This window comes from Protobothrops mucrosquamatus, unplaced genomic scaffold (genome assembly GCF_001527695.2).
Source record: "Protobothrops mucrosquamatus isolate PMUCROS unplaced genomic scaffold, P.Mucros_1.0 scaffold2013, whole genome shotgun sequence".
Lineage (NCBI taxonomy): Eukaryota > Metazoa > Chordata > Lepidosauria > Squamata > Viperidae > Protobothrops > Protobothrops mucrosquamatus.
In genome coordinates this window covers 109,920-125,801 of record NW_015388125.1, presented here as the reverse complement: position 1 = coordinate 125,801, position 15,882 = coordinate 109,920, and the positions used below count along the sequence as shown (strand labels likewise).

General features: G+C 49.3%; 3 protein-coding genes across 3 annotated transcripts in view; 2 read left to right on the top strand and 1 right to left on the bottom strand.

The window, feature by feature from the left end:
• Positions 1 to 4,107: 4,107 nt before the first annotated feature.
• LOC114923126 (F-box only protein 44-like) lies at positions 4,108 to 7,975 on the top strand. Its single transcript, XM_029285653.1, has 6 exons — positions 4,108 to 4,178; positions 4,539 to 4,810; positions 5,164 to 5,344; positions 5,607 to 5,705; positions 6,301 to 6,433; positions 7,067 to 7,975. The coding sequence occupies exons 1-6, from the start codon at positions 4,108 to 4,110 to the stop codon at positions 7,184 to 7,186; spliced, it is 876 nt and encodes a 291-aa protein (XP_029141486.1). The 3' UTR covers positions 7,187 to 7,975.
• A 2,454-nt stretch (positions 7,976 to 10,429) lies between these two features.
• On the top strand, positions 10,430 to 15,697 carry LOC107294609 (F-box only protein 44). The gene is made up of 6 exons (XM_029285651.1): positions 10,430 to 10,733; positions 12,537 to 12,714; positions 13,249 to 13,344; positions 14,239 to 14,371; positions 14,490 to 14,736; positions 14,841 to 15,697. Exons 1-6 carry the CDS (start codon positions 10,496 to 10,498, stop codon positions 14,909 to 14,911), a joined length of 963 nt encoding a protein of 320 aa, XP_029141484.1. The 5' UTR covers positions 10,430 to 10,495; the 3' UTR covers positions 14,912 to 15,697.
• Positions 15,695 to 15,882, bottom strand: part of MTOR (mechanistic target of rapamycin kinase) — a 67,077-nt gene continuing 66,889 nt past the window's right edge. The window contains exon 55 of the mRNA XM_029285652.1: positions 15,695 to 15,863. Within this exon, the coding sequence (XP_029141485.1) occupies positions 15,848 to 15,863 (16 nt within the window). The 3' untranslated portion in view covers positions 15,695 to 15,847. The remainder of the gene's footprint in view (positions 15,864 to 15,882) is intronic.

Here is a 15,882-nt window from a genome sequence, read left to right as displayed (position 1 = left end):
GGTGGCTAGGAAGATGGGAGTTGAAGATCAAAACATTTAAAGGCCACTGCGGTCTTTTGGACTGGAAGTGGCGCTCCCAAATCCCAAACAGGAGCCCCAGCAACCTTACCTGGAAGGGCTGAAATCTATTCTGTGCAGATCAAGACGTTTTCTCCGGCGCTGCGGAGGTGTGAACAAGGCTCTCAGCAAGTTGAAATTAGCAGCCCTGGATTATGCAGATCAACAGGCTCTGTATTGGAAGCCAGACATTGTCTAATAGTACAGCTGGATCACGTAATCAGGAGAGTTCTTAACTGCAAATCTGGGAGAAACACGGTGAGGAAGAACCGGATAGATTAGTAGCAAGACCTGAAGGATCCAACTGGATGGACTAATTCCAGGTGTCATCTGAGGCTGGCTGAGTTGCAACTAAGGCACCCTCCCAACGAGAAGGCAGGTTGCTTTATCCTCACCTCCACTGGCATGCTGCTGTTCGATGGCTTGGTAATATTTAAATATAAATAAACCCCCCTGCAAAGGCAGCATTTCTCAAAAAGTGGTGTAAAAAAAACCAGCCATTAAAAAAAAACCTACATCCCAAAGGGTGTGTTTGTGCCTGGAAGGGCCACCTCGTGAAATAAAACAGCTAAGCTGACACTTTTAAGTCGAGGATCACCTGTGTTGTTATCCTTTTCGTCTTCTCTACTCCCCCACTCTTATTGGCACAATATTATTTATAATTAATGTATAGTCATATTATAATTAATCATGACATTATGATCATTATTACTCTGTTGCTTTGCATTTACCTTGAGAGGTTCTGCACCGGAGACAAATTCCTTGTGTGTCTAATCACACTTCCTATTCCTATTCTCCAAAGTACCTGAAGGCAGGACAAGAAACAATAGATGGAAATTAATAAAAGGGAGAGAAGCAACCTGGAATTAAGGAGAAACTTCCCGACAGTGAGAACAATTATCCAGTGGAACGACTTGCCACCACAAGTTGTGGATGCTCCAACACTGGAAGTTTTTTAAGAAGAGGTTGGACAAACCATTTGTCTGAAATGCTATAGGGTTTCCTGCCTGAGCAGGGGGTTGGACTAGAAGACCTCCAAGATCCCCTTCAACTCTGTTACTCATGTTCTATGTACCAAGAGGAAAAGCCAAACCACCTCCAACAATGCTGTCAAAAAGAAAGAAGAGGGGTGTTCCATCACTGGAGGCTTTTAAGAAGAGACTGGACAGCCCCTTAGTCTGGAATGGTGTAGTAGGGTCTCCGGCCTGAGCAGGGGATTGGACTAGATGACCTTCAAGGTCCCTTCCAACTCTGTTATTCTATTCTATTGTATTCTATTTTCTATTGTATTCTATTTCCAATTTTATTCTATTTTCTACTCTATTCCCTATTCTATTCCACTTCCTGTTCTATTCCATTTCCTATTCTATTTTATTCTATTTCCTATTTTATTTTATTCTATTCTATATTCTATTCTATTCTATATTTTATTTTATTCCCTTTTATTTTATTCTATTCTATTCCATTTCCTATTTTATTCTATTTCCTATTTTATATTCTATATTCTATTCTATTCCCTATTTTATTTTATTCCCTTTTATTTTATTCTATTCTATTCCCTATTCTATTCTATTTCCTATTTTATATTCTATATTCTATTCTATTCTATTCCCTATTTTATTTTATTCCCTTTTATTTTATTCTATTCTATTCCCTATTCTATTCTATTTACTATTTTATTCTATATTCTATTCTATTTCTTATTCTATTCTATTTCCTAATTTGGGGGGGTCCCGGGAACACCCCCTCCTCCTCCGGCGAGGGAAAGGCTGAGGAGGCCCGCCCCGTTTCCCCCTCCGAAGCGCTCCCAGGGCCTCCCCGCGGCCCAAGGCCGGCTGGGGACGATGGGGCTCGGGGTCCGAGGCCGGGCGCGTCTCCTCAGGGACTCACCAGGCGGGACGGCGCGGCTCTTTTCCCCGGGAAGCCTCTCCCTGCCGCCTCCGCCCCTGGCCGGGGAGGGAGGGCCGTGGGCCTCCCAAAGGCGCCTGGCGGGAACTCGGACCCCGCAGCCCGTCGTTCCGCCTCTCCTCAAGGGCAACGCGCTTCTTTCCCTCACCCTCCGGGAATGAAAAAAAAGGGGGACCCCCTCCCCAAAATGCCTGTTGTTTCGACCTAATTATGAGGAAAAATAAAACGCATTTACAGGAGGGAGAGGACATAAAGCGCGGCGGCGTCTATTCTATTAAATACGGCAGGGAGGCCTAAGCGTTGCTCGAGTTTAATTTGACTACCGGAACTAAGTGGGCGATAATCCTATTTCGTTTACACTGGGGGAGGGGGGAAAGGTCTTCAAACTTGGCCCCGTCATGACTTGTGGACTTCAATTCCCAGAATTCCTCAGCCAGCATGGAGGGACTAAGGCCTCGTCATGACTGGCTGGACTTCAACTCCCAGAATTCCTCACCCAGGCGTGCCAGGCTGAGGAATTCTGGGAGTTGAAGTCCAGCCAGTCATGAAAGGGCCGAGTTTGAAGATTCCCTGGTTTACAACTGTAATTGCTGCCGATGAGGGGAAAAGACGCATGCGCGCCTCCTTGACCTTCACGCGCGCGAGAGACGTTGGATTCTTTAACGGGGGAAACTTTTCAGCAACGTACGTTAAACCATAGAGACGGGCGCACGCTGCGTGCACATGCGCAATCTAACGTCGCCTTTAAAGAAGCAGATGGGCGGGCAGAACTCTCTCTCGGCTTACTGGCTCTTATTATTAATTTCGAACTGAGAGCCCCGCCTTTTTGTGGGCGGGCCAGGAATGGCAAGGAGGTGAAAAGAGACTCGCAAAGGCGGGGCCAAGGATCAAGCGCTTGCCGTTGCTATTGGCTAACGCCGTGCTTATCTGCTCGGTCAAGGAAGCGGATTGGCTGATTTGCTAGGAAGGCGGGCGAGAAGGGAAAGCAAAACAAAAACCAAGTGCAAAGTCTGCAGGGGGGACTTTTAAGGCTTGTGGACTTCAACTCCCAGAATTCCCCAGCCAGCCACGCTGGCTAAAATAAGAAAAACTGTACCCAATTCTGATTTTTTTTTTTGGGGGGGGAGAATGTTGATATTACATATGAAAATATCCTAGAAGTATGTTAGAGGCCAGTTATTTATGATTTGTGATTTAAGAATAGAAAAAAAATGATTGCTTTTCAATCAATAGCCATATAGTGACGTATCTGTTACCTGATAATTGCAGGTGCTCATATTAATAAAGAACTTCATATATGTATTTGTAAGTTAACCAATAAAATGCCCAGCTAAAGAGTTCAGAATGTTGTTTTATTTCTTAAGATGTATATATGTATTATTTCCCATGCTGGCTGGGGAATTCTGGGAGTTGGAAGTCCACAGCGCTTAAAAGTGGCCAAAGTTGGGGACCCCTGTAATTGTGATCTTTCACTTACGCGGAATTATATTACCGACTTCACATGACGTCGTTTTCAATTTAAACGAAGTACAATACACCTCCCTCCAAAAGCGGAAACCAACCAACAACGCAGAGCCCATTGTTCAAACCAATTCGAACCAATCCCGAACTTTTAAAACAATATCCCCCCCCCCAACCCTTTGCCCTTGCCCTTAAGTCCAAAAAAACTTACATTGCCTTAGCGGGAACCCAGAAAACGTCCCTTTCCCGCCCCTGAAACACGTAAATCCGAGTTTTGGGGACAGTTTCCGGGCACTCTGCACATGCTTAGTAGCTTGGCAAAAGAAGATCGGGGATGGGGGAGCTGCTACAGACCTGTTCTCCCCCCCCCTCCCCAAACACACCCTCCGCCCAGTCCCGGTTGCTTTCTAGGCGGAAAGGCTGGGCCGGCTGGGGATGATGGGAGCTGGGCTGCACCCCTGCAGGGTATGGGGAGAAGGGAGGGGCCTCCAAGCCCTCCCCCCCGCCATTCTTCTCTGCGCAGCAATGGGACCCGCCCTCCTGCCTGCCCAGAAGGCGATACCCCGCCCCTCCTCTGGCCACGCCCCCCGCCGGCCACGCCCCCTGACATCAGCTGGGCTGCCTGGCATTACGGCGGAGCCACCCGTTTCCTTGACCGCCCGCCGCAGCCGGGACCGACCCATGTGCCCCCTGGCCACCCCCGTCTCCTGCTGCTGCCCCCGCCGCCGTCGCCTGCCGCCTTCCCGGACCAGGTGAACCCCGAAGTTAGGGAGGGAGGGAGGGAGGGAGGAGCCCAGCAGGAAAGGAAAGGAGGCCAAGCAGAGTAGCCAGGGGGTCTGTTTGCTCTTGCCTCCCCCCCCTCTTTCCAACACGTGAGCAAGTCATGCAAGCAATCAGGGCTCCTTCCAAGCCTGCAGGATGCCAGGCCAGATGCCCCCCTTTCCCGAAGTTCCTCGTGGTGTTCCTCTGAGCATGTTCAGAGTCGCCTGCTTGCCTGTACCGTGTAGCTTTAGGAGCCAGAGACGGCTTTTTGCCCACTTTTCCCGTTAACAGCACTCTGTGTCTTCGGGAGCCGAGGGCGCTAGTCCTCATGATGTTTGTTGAACCCTTAGTTCTCTGGACGGGAAGGAGCTGACCCTGCAGGAGCTGCCGGAGGACATCTTGCTGCACGTGTTCTCCTGGGTGCCCAAGTGGGACCTGATCCGCCACTGCCGGCTGGTCTGCAAACGGTGGCGGTACCTAGTGGATCTTCCCGTGGTCTGGAAGCGGAAATGCGAGCGGCTCGGCTTCCCCCTGGAGCAGCCGGAGGGCGGCCTTCTGGACTGGAGGGTGTTTTTCTTCAGCCTGAGCAAGAGGAATCTCCTGAGGAACGTTTGCGGAAGAGGTTTGTCCCCCGCGGAAGGGCTCTTCGGAGCAGGGCGACGGTTCCCGGAGTCAGGCCTCCCCCCCCCAGAAACATCCATGCAGTTAAATCCACACGCACCCGTTTAGGAACAGGGAACCCGCTCTGTTTTTGTGCAAGATGGGTGAGGATGGAATGCTTCCCCCTGAGAAGCTAGCTTTCAGCATGCAGGGAGTGTTTCAAGGATGCTATTCTTTCCTTGACGGTCCAAGAAGCCGTCGGAGGGAAAGGAGACACACAGGCGAGAACTGGCCAAAAGCGGGTGGGCCAATTTTCAACACTTGGCGATCTCTTGTTGAGTTGCCTTTTTTTTTCTCCTTTTTCCTCCCCTGCAGCGGGGCTGAGATATTGGGAACTGCGTCCCGCCGACTGGATGGCCGACTGGATGCCCGAGGACGTCCCCAGAGGGTTCAAGAGGCATTTTCTCAAGATATTTAAAAAGAAAAAAAAATCTCCTCTTCCGGATACGGTCTGGACTTGCTTCGTGCCAACCTGGAACCAGGATCGTGGTCTGAGGTATTTTAAACTGGGTTACAGAGTCCAGGGCTCATCCGGGCCTTTGTCCCCGGAATTGGGAGGCAGTACCCGGTCCCCAGCTTTGGTTAAGGGGCAGATTTCCCCCCCCCCAAGTCCAAACCAGGTTTGTGCAAAGAGTCCGAGGTTGTGTATGTCTGCAAGAGGGTGGATTTAGCTCAGGAGCTTCTAGCTGCCGACCCTCTCCGGCTCCAGGGCCTTCCTCCGACGAGGATGGCCTTTCGGCATTTCGACCTCTGTTTAGGTTTTTTGTGAAGAAGACACAGCGGGTCACTTTGAAGGACAGAGGAATCGCGAACTGGATGATGGACGAAATGAAGCCCAGAATCATAGTGAAGGATTGGTGAGTAGATTGCAAAAATAAAATAAAAAAATAAATTTTAAAAAAAGGAGCGGGCGCAAATTGTACGATGACGAATGGGGTTCTCTGTCTTCAAAATGCGCCAAATGTTCTCTTGACAACTCTGCTTCCCCAAATGTTGTATTTCGCTCAAGAAGTTAAGTTTCTAGTCCTTATTGCGTGCCAAATAGGCTCGGGCGGTTAGGCTGGGTTCTTCTTGCCCAAAGTTGAGAGAGCAAGGATAGCTAGTTAAATGTGATTTTCCATCTTATCGTTCTCGAACTGGGCTCTCCAATTTGGACTGCTTTAAAGACCTGTGGACATGGCTGGCTGGCTGGGGAATTCTGGGAGTTGAAGTCCACGAGTCTTAAAGTAGCCAAGGTTGGAGAGTCCTGTTTTAGAGGAAGTAGGTTGGGGCTGGAGGGAGATATATATATATTTTTCCCAACATTAGGCTGTCCAAAGAGTTGGGTTTTTGGGGTTTTTTTGCCTCATTCAATACCCTCTACATTATTTCAGGCACAAAATGGCCTTTTGAGTGCAGCCAGTTGATGCTTGTTGTCTTCTGTCCTGTTTTTCTCCTCCGTAAAAAAAAAAGGTATTTTAATGTTGACAATTCCCACTATCAGTTGACGGTGAAGCTGCTCTCTTCTGATGACCAAGTCCTCCAGGATTGCTGCAAGATGTTTGAAGTTCGAGAACAGGTGCCCACTGTGGAAGAATGGCGGGAGGTAAAATAAAATACGGACATCCCCTTTGCCTGAAATGGTATAGACCAGGGGTGGACTTCAACTCCCAGAATTCCTCAGCCAGGCACCCCTGGTATAGACTCTCCTGCTTGAGCAGGGGGTTGGGCTAGATGACCTCCAAAGGTGTCCCTTCCAACTCTTTATGTTCTAGCTCAGGGGTCTTCAAACTTGGCCCTTTGATGACTGGTGGACTTCAACTCCCAGAATTCCTCAGCCAGTGTGCACGCTGGCTGAGGAATTCTGGGAGTTGAAGTCCACCAGTCATCAAAGGGCCAAGTTTGAAGACCCCTGGTATCGACTCTCCTGCTTGAGCAGGGGGTTGGGCTAGATGACCTCTAGCTCAGGAGTCTTCAAACCTGGCCCTTTCATGACTGGTGGACTTCAACTCCCAGAATTCCTTAACCAGTGTGCATGCTGGCTGAGGAATTCTGGGAGGTGAAGTCCACCAGTCATCAAAGGGCCAAGTTTGAAGACCCCTGTTCTAGCTATTAAAAGTAAATCCTTGGAAACAAAACGTAGATTTGCATTTTACAACAACTTTTTCCCCCTCCCCTCGTCTCCTATTCCCCTCTTCTCCAGACCTAACAACTCCTCCTTTATTTCTCTCCTCTGTAGGTTTCGTACATCTTTGAAAATTACCCGCCCGGCGTGCGCTATGTCGATTTCGAACACAGAGTGGGCTGGCGGTCCGAAGTGAAAGTCACCAACAGCAGCATCATGGTTGATTTAGTATGATGGGTGGGGGGGCAAGGCTAGCCCAAGGCTGTTGATTTGGCACTTTTAATGCTTTGATATCAGTTTAGAAAGGAAGGAATTTTCTCTGCTTTAAATATTCTCCAAAGCTGTGTATGTTTACACTTGCACACAACCCATGGACGCTGCTGATCATTCTACGGAACAATGGCAATATTTCCAGATCACGGTGAAGGGGGAAGAGCAAGCCGAAAAGATTATGGAGGTAATTTCCACGTTAAGTTTATCCTGTAAAGTTCAGTCCAAAAAAGGCTCTTTTGCATACACTCATTGCGTGACCCGAACGCGGGCTTCACAAGCAACGATGGGACAAGCGAAGAACAAACATGAAGCTAGAATATATGCAAGCAACAAGGGAAATTTGATTTTTTTTTCGTGTGTATGTTAAATGCCTCGATTGCGACTTGCTAATTATCAATATTCACTATTTATACTTTGCTTTCTTCCCATACTGTTTCCTTTGGGGCAAATTCAGAGGCGGTTTTGGTCTGAAATATATTAAAAGCAAGCCCTCTGAAGCTCCAGGCCAAATTGTCAAAGGCCTAAAAACTCTTATTTTAGGCAGTTGTCGGAACAGCCTAATGGAAGGCTGGTCCTTTTTTGTGGGGTAAAGGATGTAGTTAAACGTGATGTTTAAAAAAAATGTGGAAGGAAGCCATCTTTTCTTTGTAATTCCCCCTTGCCACGAATGTCTGCCAACTCTCTGTTTCCCGCACTTGAAAACACTTTGTAAATGTCTCGTGTCTTTTACTGTCATCTGATGCTTTTGAATTATTTTGTAAAAATTAAAAGTCACTTGGGATTATTATTTTTTTTTAAACGGTTCCGGGCTGCTTTTGAATGCCTTCTTCGAATTCTGTGAAAATGGGTATAAAAGGGGGAAAAAAAACCACTCCTTAGAATGAATGTCTAGTTGACAAAAAAAAATGACAATATTGGGATAAATCAGGAACTCTGTAAGAGAGCCACTGTTTGTTTCTGTGTGTTAGCTGCCCTGACCGAAACACGAAGTTTGCACTTTGAAGCTTTTATCAAAAGAGGAAACGGTTAAAGTTGACTCACGCAACGGCCGCAGAAGGAAGTAATTTTAGACACCTTTCTCTAAGATGGACATCATTTTTCTGCTAGACCTCATGAACTTTAGCCTACTGTCTAATCTTCAGAGGTAGACTGTGGTACTGCTAGTCCTCATGTTCATTTAGTGACCGTTGAAAGTCACAACAGCACTGAAAAAGTGATTTACGATCATTTCTCCTACTTGCGACCTTTGTAGCGTCCCCATGATTACGTGATCAAAATTCGGGTGCTTGGCAACTGATTCCTACTTACGACTGTTGCTGGGTCCCCAAGTCATGTGATCCCCTTTTGGCAAACCTTCCGACAAGCAAAATCAACGGGGAAGGCAGATTAACTTATTAACTGTGGTGATTTCACTTCACAGCTCCGGCGAGAAAAATTGTAAAGTGGGGCAAAACTCAACTTAGCGACAGAACTTTTGGACTCGGTTGTCGTAAGTTGAGGACTCCCCGTACTGTATGGGCGTCCTCTTAAAGGCTGAAAGCGATGCAACGAACAGGATCTAAATTTGAATTGCTAGCAAGCAAGCCCAGCTTTATTTTCGAGGGAAGAGAGCACTCTGCACGTCTGTTCGAAAGGGCGCTGGCGTGCAAACCAAGTTTTAATGCCCGGGGAAAGTTTGGCTAAAGCGTCTTCAAACTCTAAAGCAGAGGGTCTGTCTTCCTAAGCTGCTGTTGCTTAGAAGCTGGTTCCCACGTTGCAGCTGTGCGGAGAGGCCTTTCCTAACTTCCTTGCAAAACCCGAGCAGTCCCTATCGGGTTTTCAAAACACACAATAAATCCAAAGTCCATCACAGCTTGCTCTCCAGAGTGCGTCAGCATCCAGGAACCAAACAAACCGCTGCCTCAAAGGTCCACGTGGTATCAAGCAACAGGCGTCATTCTATGTAAATGAGCCAGGGAGTTGGAAGTCCACAAGTCATCAAAGGGCCAAGTTTGAAGACACACACACACTCACACACACACGGATTTACACCAGCAGTGAGCCGTTTGTACTGCAAGCTTTGCTATCCTGCTTTACCACCCACCCCCATTGACAACCCCAAATTGACTGGAGGGGGGGGCAGATCATATCAGATGATCGTACAGATGTGGAATGGAGGAGAGAGAGCTACGGCCAGCTCGGGGGTCTTCAAACTTGGCCCTTTGATGACTTGTGGACTTCCAACTCAATTCTGGGAGTCAAAGTCCACAAGTCATCAAAGGGTCAAGATTGAAGACCCCCCCCCTGGTCTAGCTGCTGAATCCCCCTCCATGCATGCTCCAGAGCAAAGCTCTTTTTTTTCCATGGCTGTTTTCACAGCTGCAGGGCTGGTTAGGGCAAAGTTTGGGAGGGGTGTGTGTGTCTGTGGGTGTGTGTGTTTGTGTGGAGAGTGTTGAACTATTTCCCAGCCTCCCTTGCCCAATTCTCATCCCCACCACGGCTAGAAGAGGGGGTCAAGAGGCAGGGGGACAAGGAAGCATCCATCCATCCATCCATCTCGCTAATGTAGGCTTTCCACTTTTAACATCTGACTCGGCTCACAAGCTGAGACGTACGTTAAAGGTCTGGAAGGGTGCCCCACATCGGGAGGCGGTTGACTGCCTGGTAAATTTCCACAGCATCCGGGAAGCTTTTGGGCCAGGATGGAAGACGGACATGCGTCACCGAGCCCGAGCAGCATTCCTTGCAGACATGCCCACGCCCCCACCGCTCTCTCTCTCCCCCCCCCAAACTCCATCCCACCCAGCCAGCCTCTTAAAACAGCAAAGCAGGAAGCGCCTTCCGTTCCCTCCACCGCATCTTTGCAAAGTTCACTTTTAGTTGCAACTGCTTGTTGCTGATTGGGACCCGAGACAGGGCGACTTCCTTCCCTGCCTCTTCCTGCCAAGCCAGGTAAAAGCCCAAAGAGTTTCCCCGCTGAGAGCTGGATTCCCCCCATCCACCACCCCCCGCCAGGCAAGCGAGAAGGGAGGGCCATCCAGGACTTGGATCTTCAGGAGTGGAGCCCAAGCAAAAGCCCCCCCCTCCCCTTCTCCCCAGAGACATCACTTAGGGGGAGGCTGAAGGAAAAGGGGGGTGGAGGATGGAGGGAGGACTGTTGATAGGGCTGAAAAGGAGCTGCAAGAACATCTGCCAGCTTGGGATTGTTTATCACCCCTAGGCGTGGCCCGCTCGCTCGGTGTTTCCTCCCCTCCTGCGTCCATCCCTCTCCAGTCCTCCTTGGCCCAAACCATGGCAGGCGCTCCAGAGCTGCCTGATGACATCCTGCTGGCCATCTTCTGCCTGCTTCCGATCAATGAGCTGATCCAGAACTGCCGCCCGGTGTGCTCGCGGTGGCGGGATGTGGTGGACAGCCCTTTCCTCTGGAAGTACAAGTATCAACAGGACGATGCCGCCCTCAGGATGCCAAAGACCTTCTACATTTTCTGCCACATGGAGAAGAACCTAATCAAGAACCCTTGTGGTGATGGTGAGTCCCCTCTTCAGCTGGGGGGGGGTATGCGAAGGTCACGCTGGGGGTCTGAGATGGCTTCTGAAGACCAAGGCCATGAGGTATCTGGTCTAGCAGAAGGCCAAAGGCCACCCTGGTGGCTGAAAAGTCCGAGGAACTCTCTTTCCTTCTCCCAAAGGTGTTTTTTTTCCAAGAGGCAACTGGACTATATTTTTCTTTGAAGACGTTTCGCTTCTCATCCAAGCAGCTTCATCAGTTCTGATCGGACGGTGGGGAAATGGGAGGCTTGATATTCCTTGCAGACCAGCTGGTCATTTGCACTGTTTTGGAGCGTCGTTGAGGCCACTTGGAGGCTTGTCTGTGTCCGATGTAGCGCAAAATGGGCGTGGAGCCTTCTTGGAACTGAGGAACAGCCCTCTCTCAACAAAGGGGGAGGGATACGACATTGTCTATCTCCAGTCTACAACATGGTCCTTTCAGCAGTTCCAAAAAGGCCCCCCACCCATTTGCACCACTCAGGTGACCCTGAGGACACAGTGGCCTCAACGACGCTCTAAAAGGATGCAAATGACCAGCTGTCTGCAAGGAGTATCAATCCTTCCCTTCCTCACCATCCGGTCAGAGCTGAAGAAGCTTCTTGCATGAGAAGCGACACGTCTTCAAAAGAAAAACAAGAAAGTCCAGGTACCTCTTGAAAAAAGCGCTTTTGGGACACAGCCATGACCTGGTTGACTGAGAATCTCCATAGAGACTCTCGTTCCTTCATTTTTTTTTCCCTATCTCTTTCTACAGCTTGGCAGTAGAGTGGGCACGAAGGCTCTAGGGCAGGGATGTCAAACTCAATTTCATTGAGGGCCGCATCAGCATTGCGGTTGCCCTCGGGGGGTGGGTGGGGTGTGTGAGTGCGGCCTACTGGGTGGGCGTGGATGGAGTGGGTGTGGCCTACTGGGTGGGCGTGGCCAGCTCTACATCGTTCGCGTCAAGGGTGCCTGTGGGGGCCTGGGCAGGAGTGGGACAGATCTGAGGGTCTCTGGCAGAAGGGGGTGGGACCGGGGCAAGCGCCAAGGCATGGTCCATTTCTTCATTCCTCTCAAAGGGTGACCCCTCCCCAGCATGCACCCAGGGGGCGGGGCTGACACGGCAGCGGCTGGTTCCTCGCTGTTTCTAGACGGCCTTGTGGAGCTAAGACTGAATGCGTTTCAGCATAGATGGCCACCACAAAATTGTACATTGGCTCCCGGCTGGCCTGGGCCAGGACCAAGGCAGCGGGGGCCGTTCCCTCACTGTTTCCAGAATGGCTTCGCGGGCCACATGAAACCACTTCGCGGGCCGCATCCGGGCCCCGGGCCTTGTGTTTGACATGTCTGCTCTAGGGTCAACGTAGGGTTGGGTGGAAAAAAACAGTTTTAAACAAAAGCAGTGGTGGCGCTAATAATAATTATAGAAGATCTTTTTAACCATTGAGGATAGCCTTTTTACATTCTGACCGGGTTCTTCTCTCTCTCTCTGGGGACCGATATGAATTACGTAAATAAAGACGATATTCATTCCGTCTGGGAATTCTGGACACAGAGCTGCCCAACTGCTTTACCGTTTGACCGTTCACGCACCTCCCACTTCCCCGTTTGGGTTTGATTTAGCGGAAGGGGTGAATTACAGAGCGTGCGCTTTGTAAGCTCAACCTCGACGTCCGAGCTGAAATCCAAACCACCTGCAAGCTCGTTCCACGAAGCAGCAGCGTCAAGACTTAAAAGAGAAATCAATGTGCGAACGGGGGGAGGGGCGATGATTCTCCTTTGACTCCCTGTGGCTTTTTCACAGAAGGACTGGACTTTTGGGATACGGCCACGCCTTCAAGTGGGCAGTGGAAAGTTAAAGATGTCTTTGAGAAGGATTTGGCAAGGATCCAGGCCTGGGACTTCCTTCAGAGGAATATTTATATAAAAGACGAACACATACCCTATCAAGACGTTGAAAAATGTTTTGCTGTGTATAACGGGTGAGGATCATCGTTACGTTTATTCTGACCTTTCATTGACGGGGAAGGGCTCTTAAGTTCTTCCTGTGGGAATTTCTGGTGCGGTGGCATTTGGCAGGCATGCTAGACTCCCTTCTCTCCAAGTGATACAAAGGGGTTTTTTCGCTTTATAGGAGTTTCTTCCATCTAACCAGACTTTTGATTTTTAGGAGTATTCAACAGAATAATGCTCCCATTAAGGAAGGACGCTCCCATTAAGATTTAAATCAGGCAGGGTGAATTCTGCTCTGTCCAACGGGGGCTCCCAAATGGCTGGTCTACTTTCTCCTGATTTTTGTTCAGTTCATTAAACGCCACGGCTGAAAAATACTTCCTGTCTTAAACTCCTGTTCAGCGCTTAGGAACTTAAAAAGGCCTGTCTCGTCCAATTAGACCCGGCTTCCCTTTGCTCCAGTATCCAACGTCTCGTTAAGACCCAAGCTATTAACTGACAAAACTCTCCAACTTCTGGAAGCGCAGGAGTGTCTTTCTGAATTGTTGTAATTTCTGCGGTAGGCTCTGCACAAAGTCTCAGCTCATCACTCTGAAGGATGAAGGTTACTGGGATCAGCTGATGGATAACGGGAGACCCACCATTGTGGTGAAGGATTGGTAAGGGCCAGAACGTCAGCTCCTGGTGTAAGGGGGCAGGGAACATATGCAACTAGAGGTTAAGTCTTGAAAGATATAAAAATGTGGGTTTAAGGTGCAGGGTTCCTTGAATCTCTAAGGGATCTGCTAGCGTTTAAAGATTCATATATTGAAGTCAACCACAACCACTATGAATGGGACCGCGGTAGTGGGTCAAGCTTGGTTGATGCTAAGCCTGGGATTTCTCCAACGATGGGATTCCCAGCTAGATGCAGCAGAATGCCCTTCCCATCACAAGAGCCCAGAAAGCCTGCACTGTGGTAAGAAGACGGCAGGAATTTGGAAGTTCAGTTGAGGCTGCACTAGAAGACAAAAGTCCCTTAACTGGCTGTCAGGAGGTGGAAAGTCATCTTGACCGGGAAGGGTTCTTAGTTCCTCCTGTAGGAATTCGTGTCTTTGGGGCAGTCTAAAAGCCCCGGTGTCCCAGTGGTTAGAATGCGGTATTGCAGGCTAATTCTGCCTACTGCCAGCAATTTGATCCTCACCCACTGTCTGGAGTTCGATCCTAACCGGCTCAGGGTTGAACTCAGCTTTCCATCCTTCCGAGGTCGGTAAAATGAGGACCCCAGATTGTTGGGGGGCAACAGGCTGACTCTATAATCTGCTTAGAAAGGGCTGCAAAGTACGCTGAAGCGGTATATAAGTCTCGGCGCTATTGCTATTCCAGAACCAAGTCAAATGGCCGAGGTTGGAGACCAGGAATGCTAGTCAGAATTGGCACCGGAGCTCCTGTCCATTGTATTGTTCAGTCTCCGAGCTGCTGCTCCTCAAGAAAGCTCTTGGCCAAGCCTTGCCTGGCCATCCTGGGACAAGGAGGTGCTGGGTTCAAACCTTTTCTCTCTACTTTCCCAACAGGTTTTACAGCAGCTTCAACTGCCACTACACGTTTTGTGTGAAGCTGCTGTCCGAGGATTTCCAGGTCATTCGAGAGTATCACTCGAAGAACAAATACAAATACGACTCGGAGTACGATGATGAATGGCGTCAGGTAAGAGAAGGGGACCTCCAGGGATGGCTGCCCTCTTTCCCACCCAGAGCTGAGGTTGGTCTCACAGCCAACTCATATTGGCCATCTCTCTCTCTCACGCGCGCTCTCTGTTTGGCAGGTCTCGCACGCTTTTCACAACGTCCCTCCTGGAATCCGTCACATCTTCTTTCAGCACCAAGGCCAGCATTTCAACTGGCAGCAATCGAGTTGCGGCACCAAGCTCATGAAGTGCTTGAGGATGGCCAAAGAGAGGGGCAAATCGAAAAGAATGAGGATCACCAAAACGAGCATCACCATCGGACCGTTCTCCCTAGACAAGGCCATGCACAACAGACACGGCCGAGACATTAGACACTGTCACTACAGTGAGTGTCCCTGCCGGGGGAATTTCATCCATTGGTCTGTATCCAAGAGAAGCTTGAGTATCTGCAGCTGACCCAGGTTCAAACGTTCTCTGCTCTTTTCTTAGGTTGCACCCGAGAGGGCAGACACAAAAGCAGAGGTGTGTCCTTGCGACTTTTTTCTCCCCCCAGAAGTTAAAGTGAAGCAGCGGCACTGGACACAGGGCGAAGTGGGCAGGAGATAGTTTATCTGCTTGTCATTCCCCCTGAAACAGAGCATTTTTTTTTTAAAAAAAAGAAAGCACGTCCAGAATCCAGACCGTACAACATGATGGACTTTATTGGTCACCCAAAAAAAAAAATGTAGGCTACCACGAGGCATCGAAACACACAAATGATTTGTGCGGTTTGCTTGGTATGTCTTTCGTTGGGAAAACCCTTTGCCCTCCGAAGCTTTTGAACATCTCAGCGGCTATTTTGGGGGGGTCTCCCCCAAGTGCACACGGAATCAGAACGCAAGGAAAGAGAGTGAGGGAACGGGTGGATATTCTACCAGAGGCTAAATTCTCTTTTCCCTCTGAAATGAGATTATTATTTCTTCTTCCACCCTTGCAAATGTTGTAACATTCGATGTCAAGTACTTTTATTGTCCTTTCATTTTCCGGGCTGTTATGACAACGGCCCGGATAATAAAATCTTCTGCAAGGCTCCTGTTCGTGCCGGCTACATCGCTGCTACAACAATTGCCACTCCATGCAATCTTCAAAACATGCTCCAAATGTGGCTTCACAAACTTCAACTGCAGTCTGGCTGGCCTAAGTATTGGCCAGTCAGGTGAAGTAATGGCTGATTCGTAGGCATTCTGCATTTTCCCCACACCTAAAGCAAGGCGATCTGGGGCCCGGAAATGGCTTGACATTACCTGGACATGTCTTGGAGGACCTGTCTTGTAAAGGGAGCCTTCCTTTTTTTTCTCCTCCTCCTCCTCCTCAGCTCCCAAAGTTTGAGAAAAGCTTTACCCTCCACCCTCGAGCCGGAGTCCATCTTTACTCCCCATCACTTCTGGGAAAGATTGCCGGGGGGATCCCAGAGCCCAGAGAGGGAGCCAGGAAAAGGGTTGGGCACAAGTCTTCTGTTACCAGAAAGGGCACCTGGAGGAGAAGAGACCAG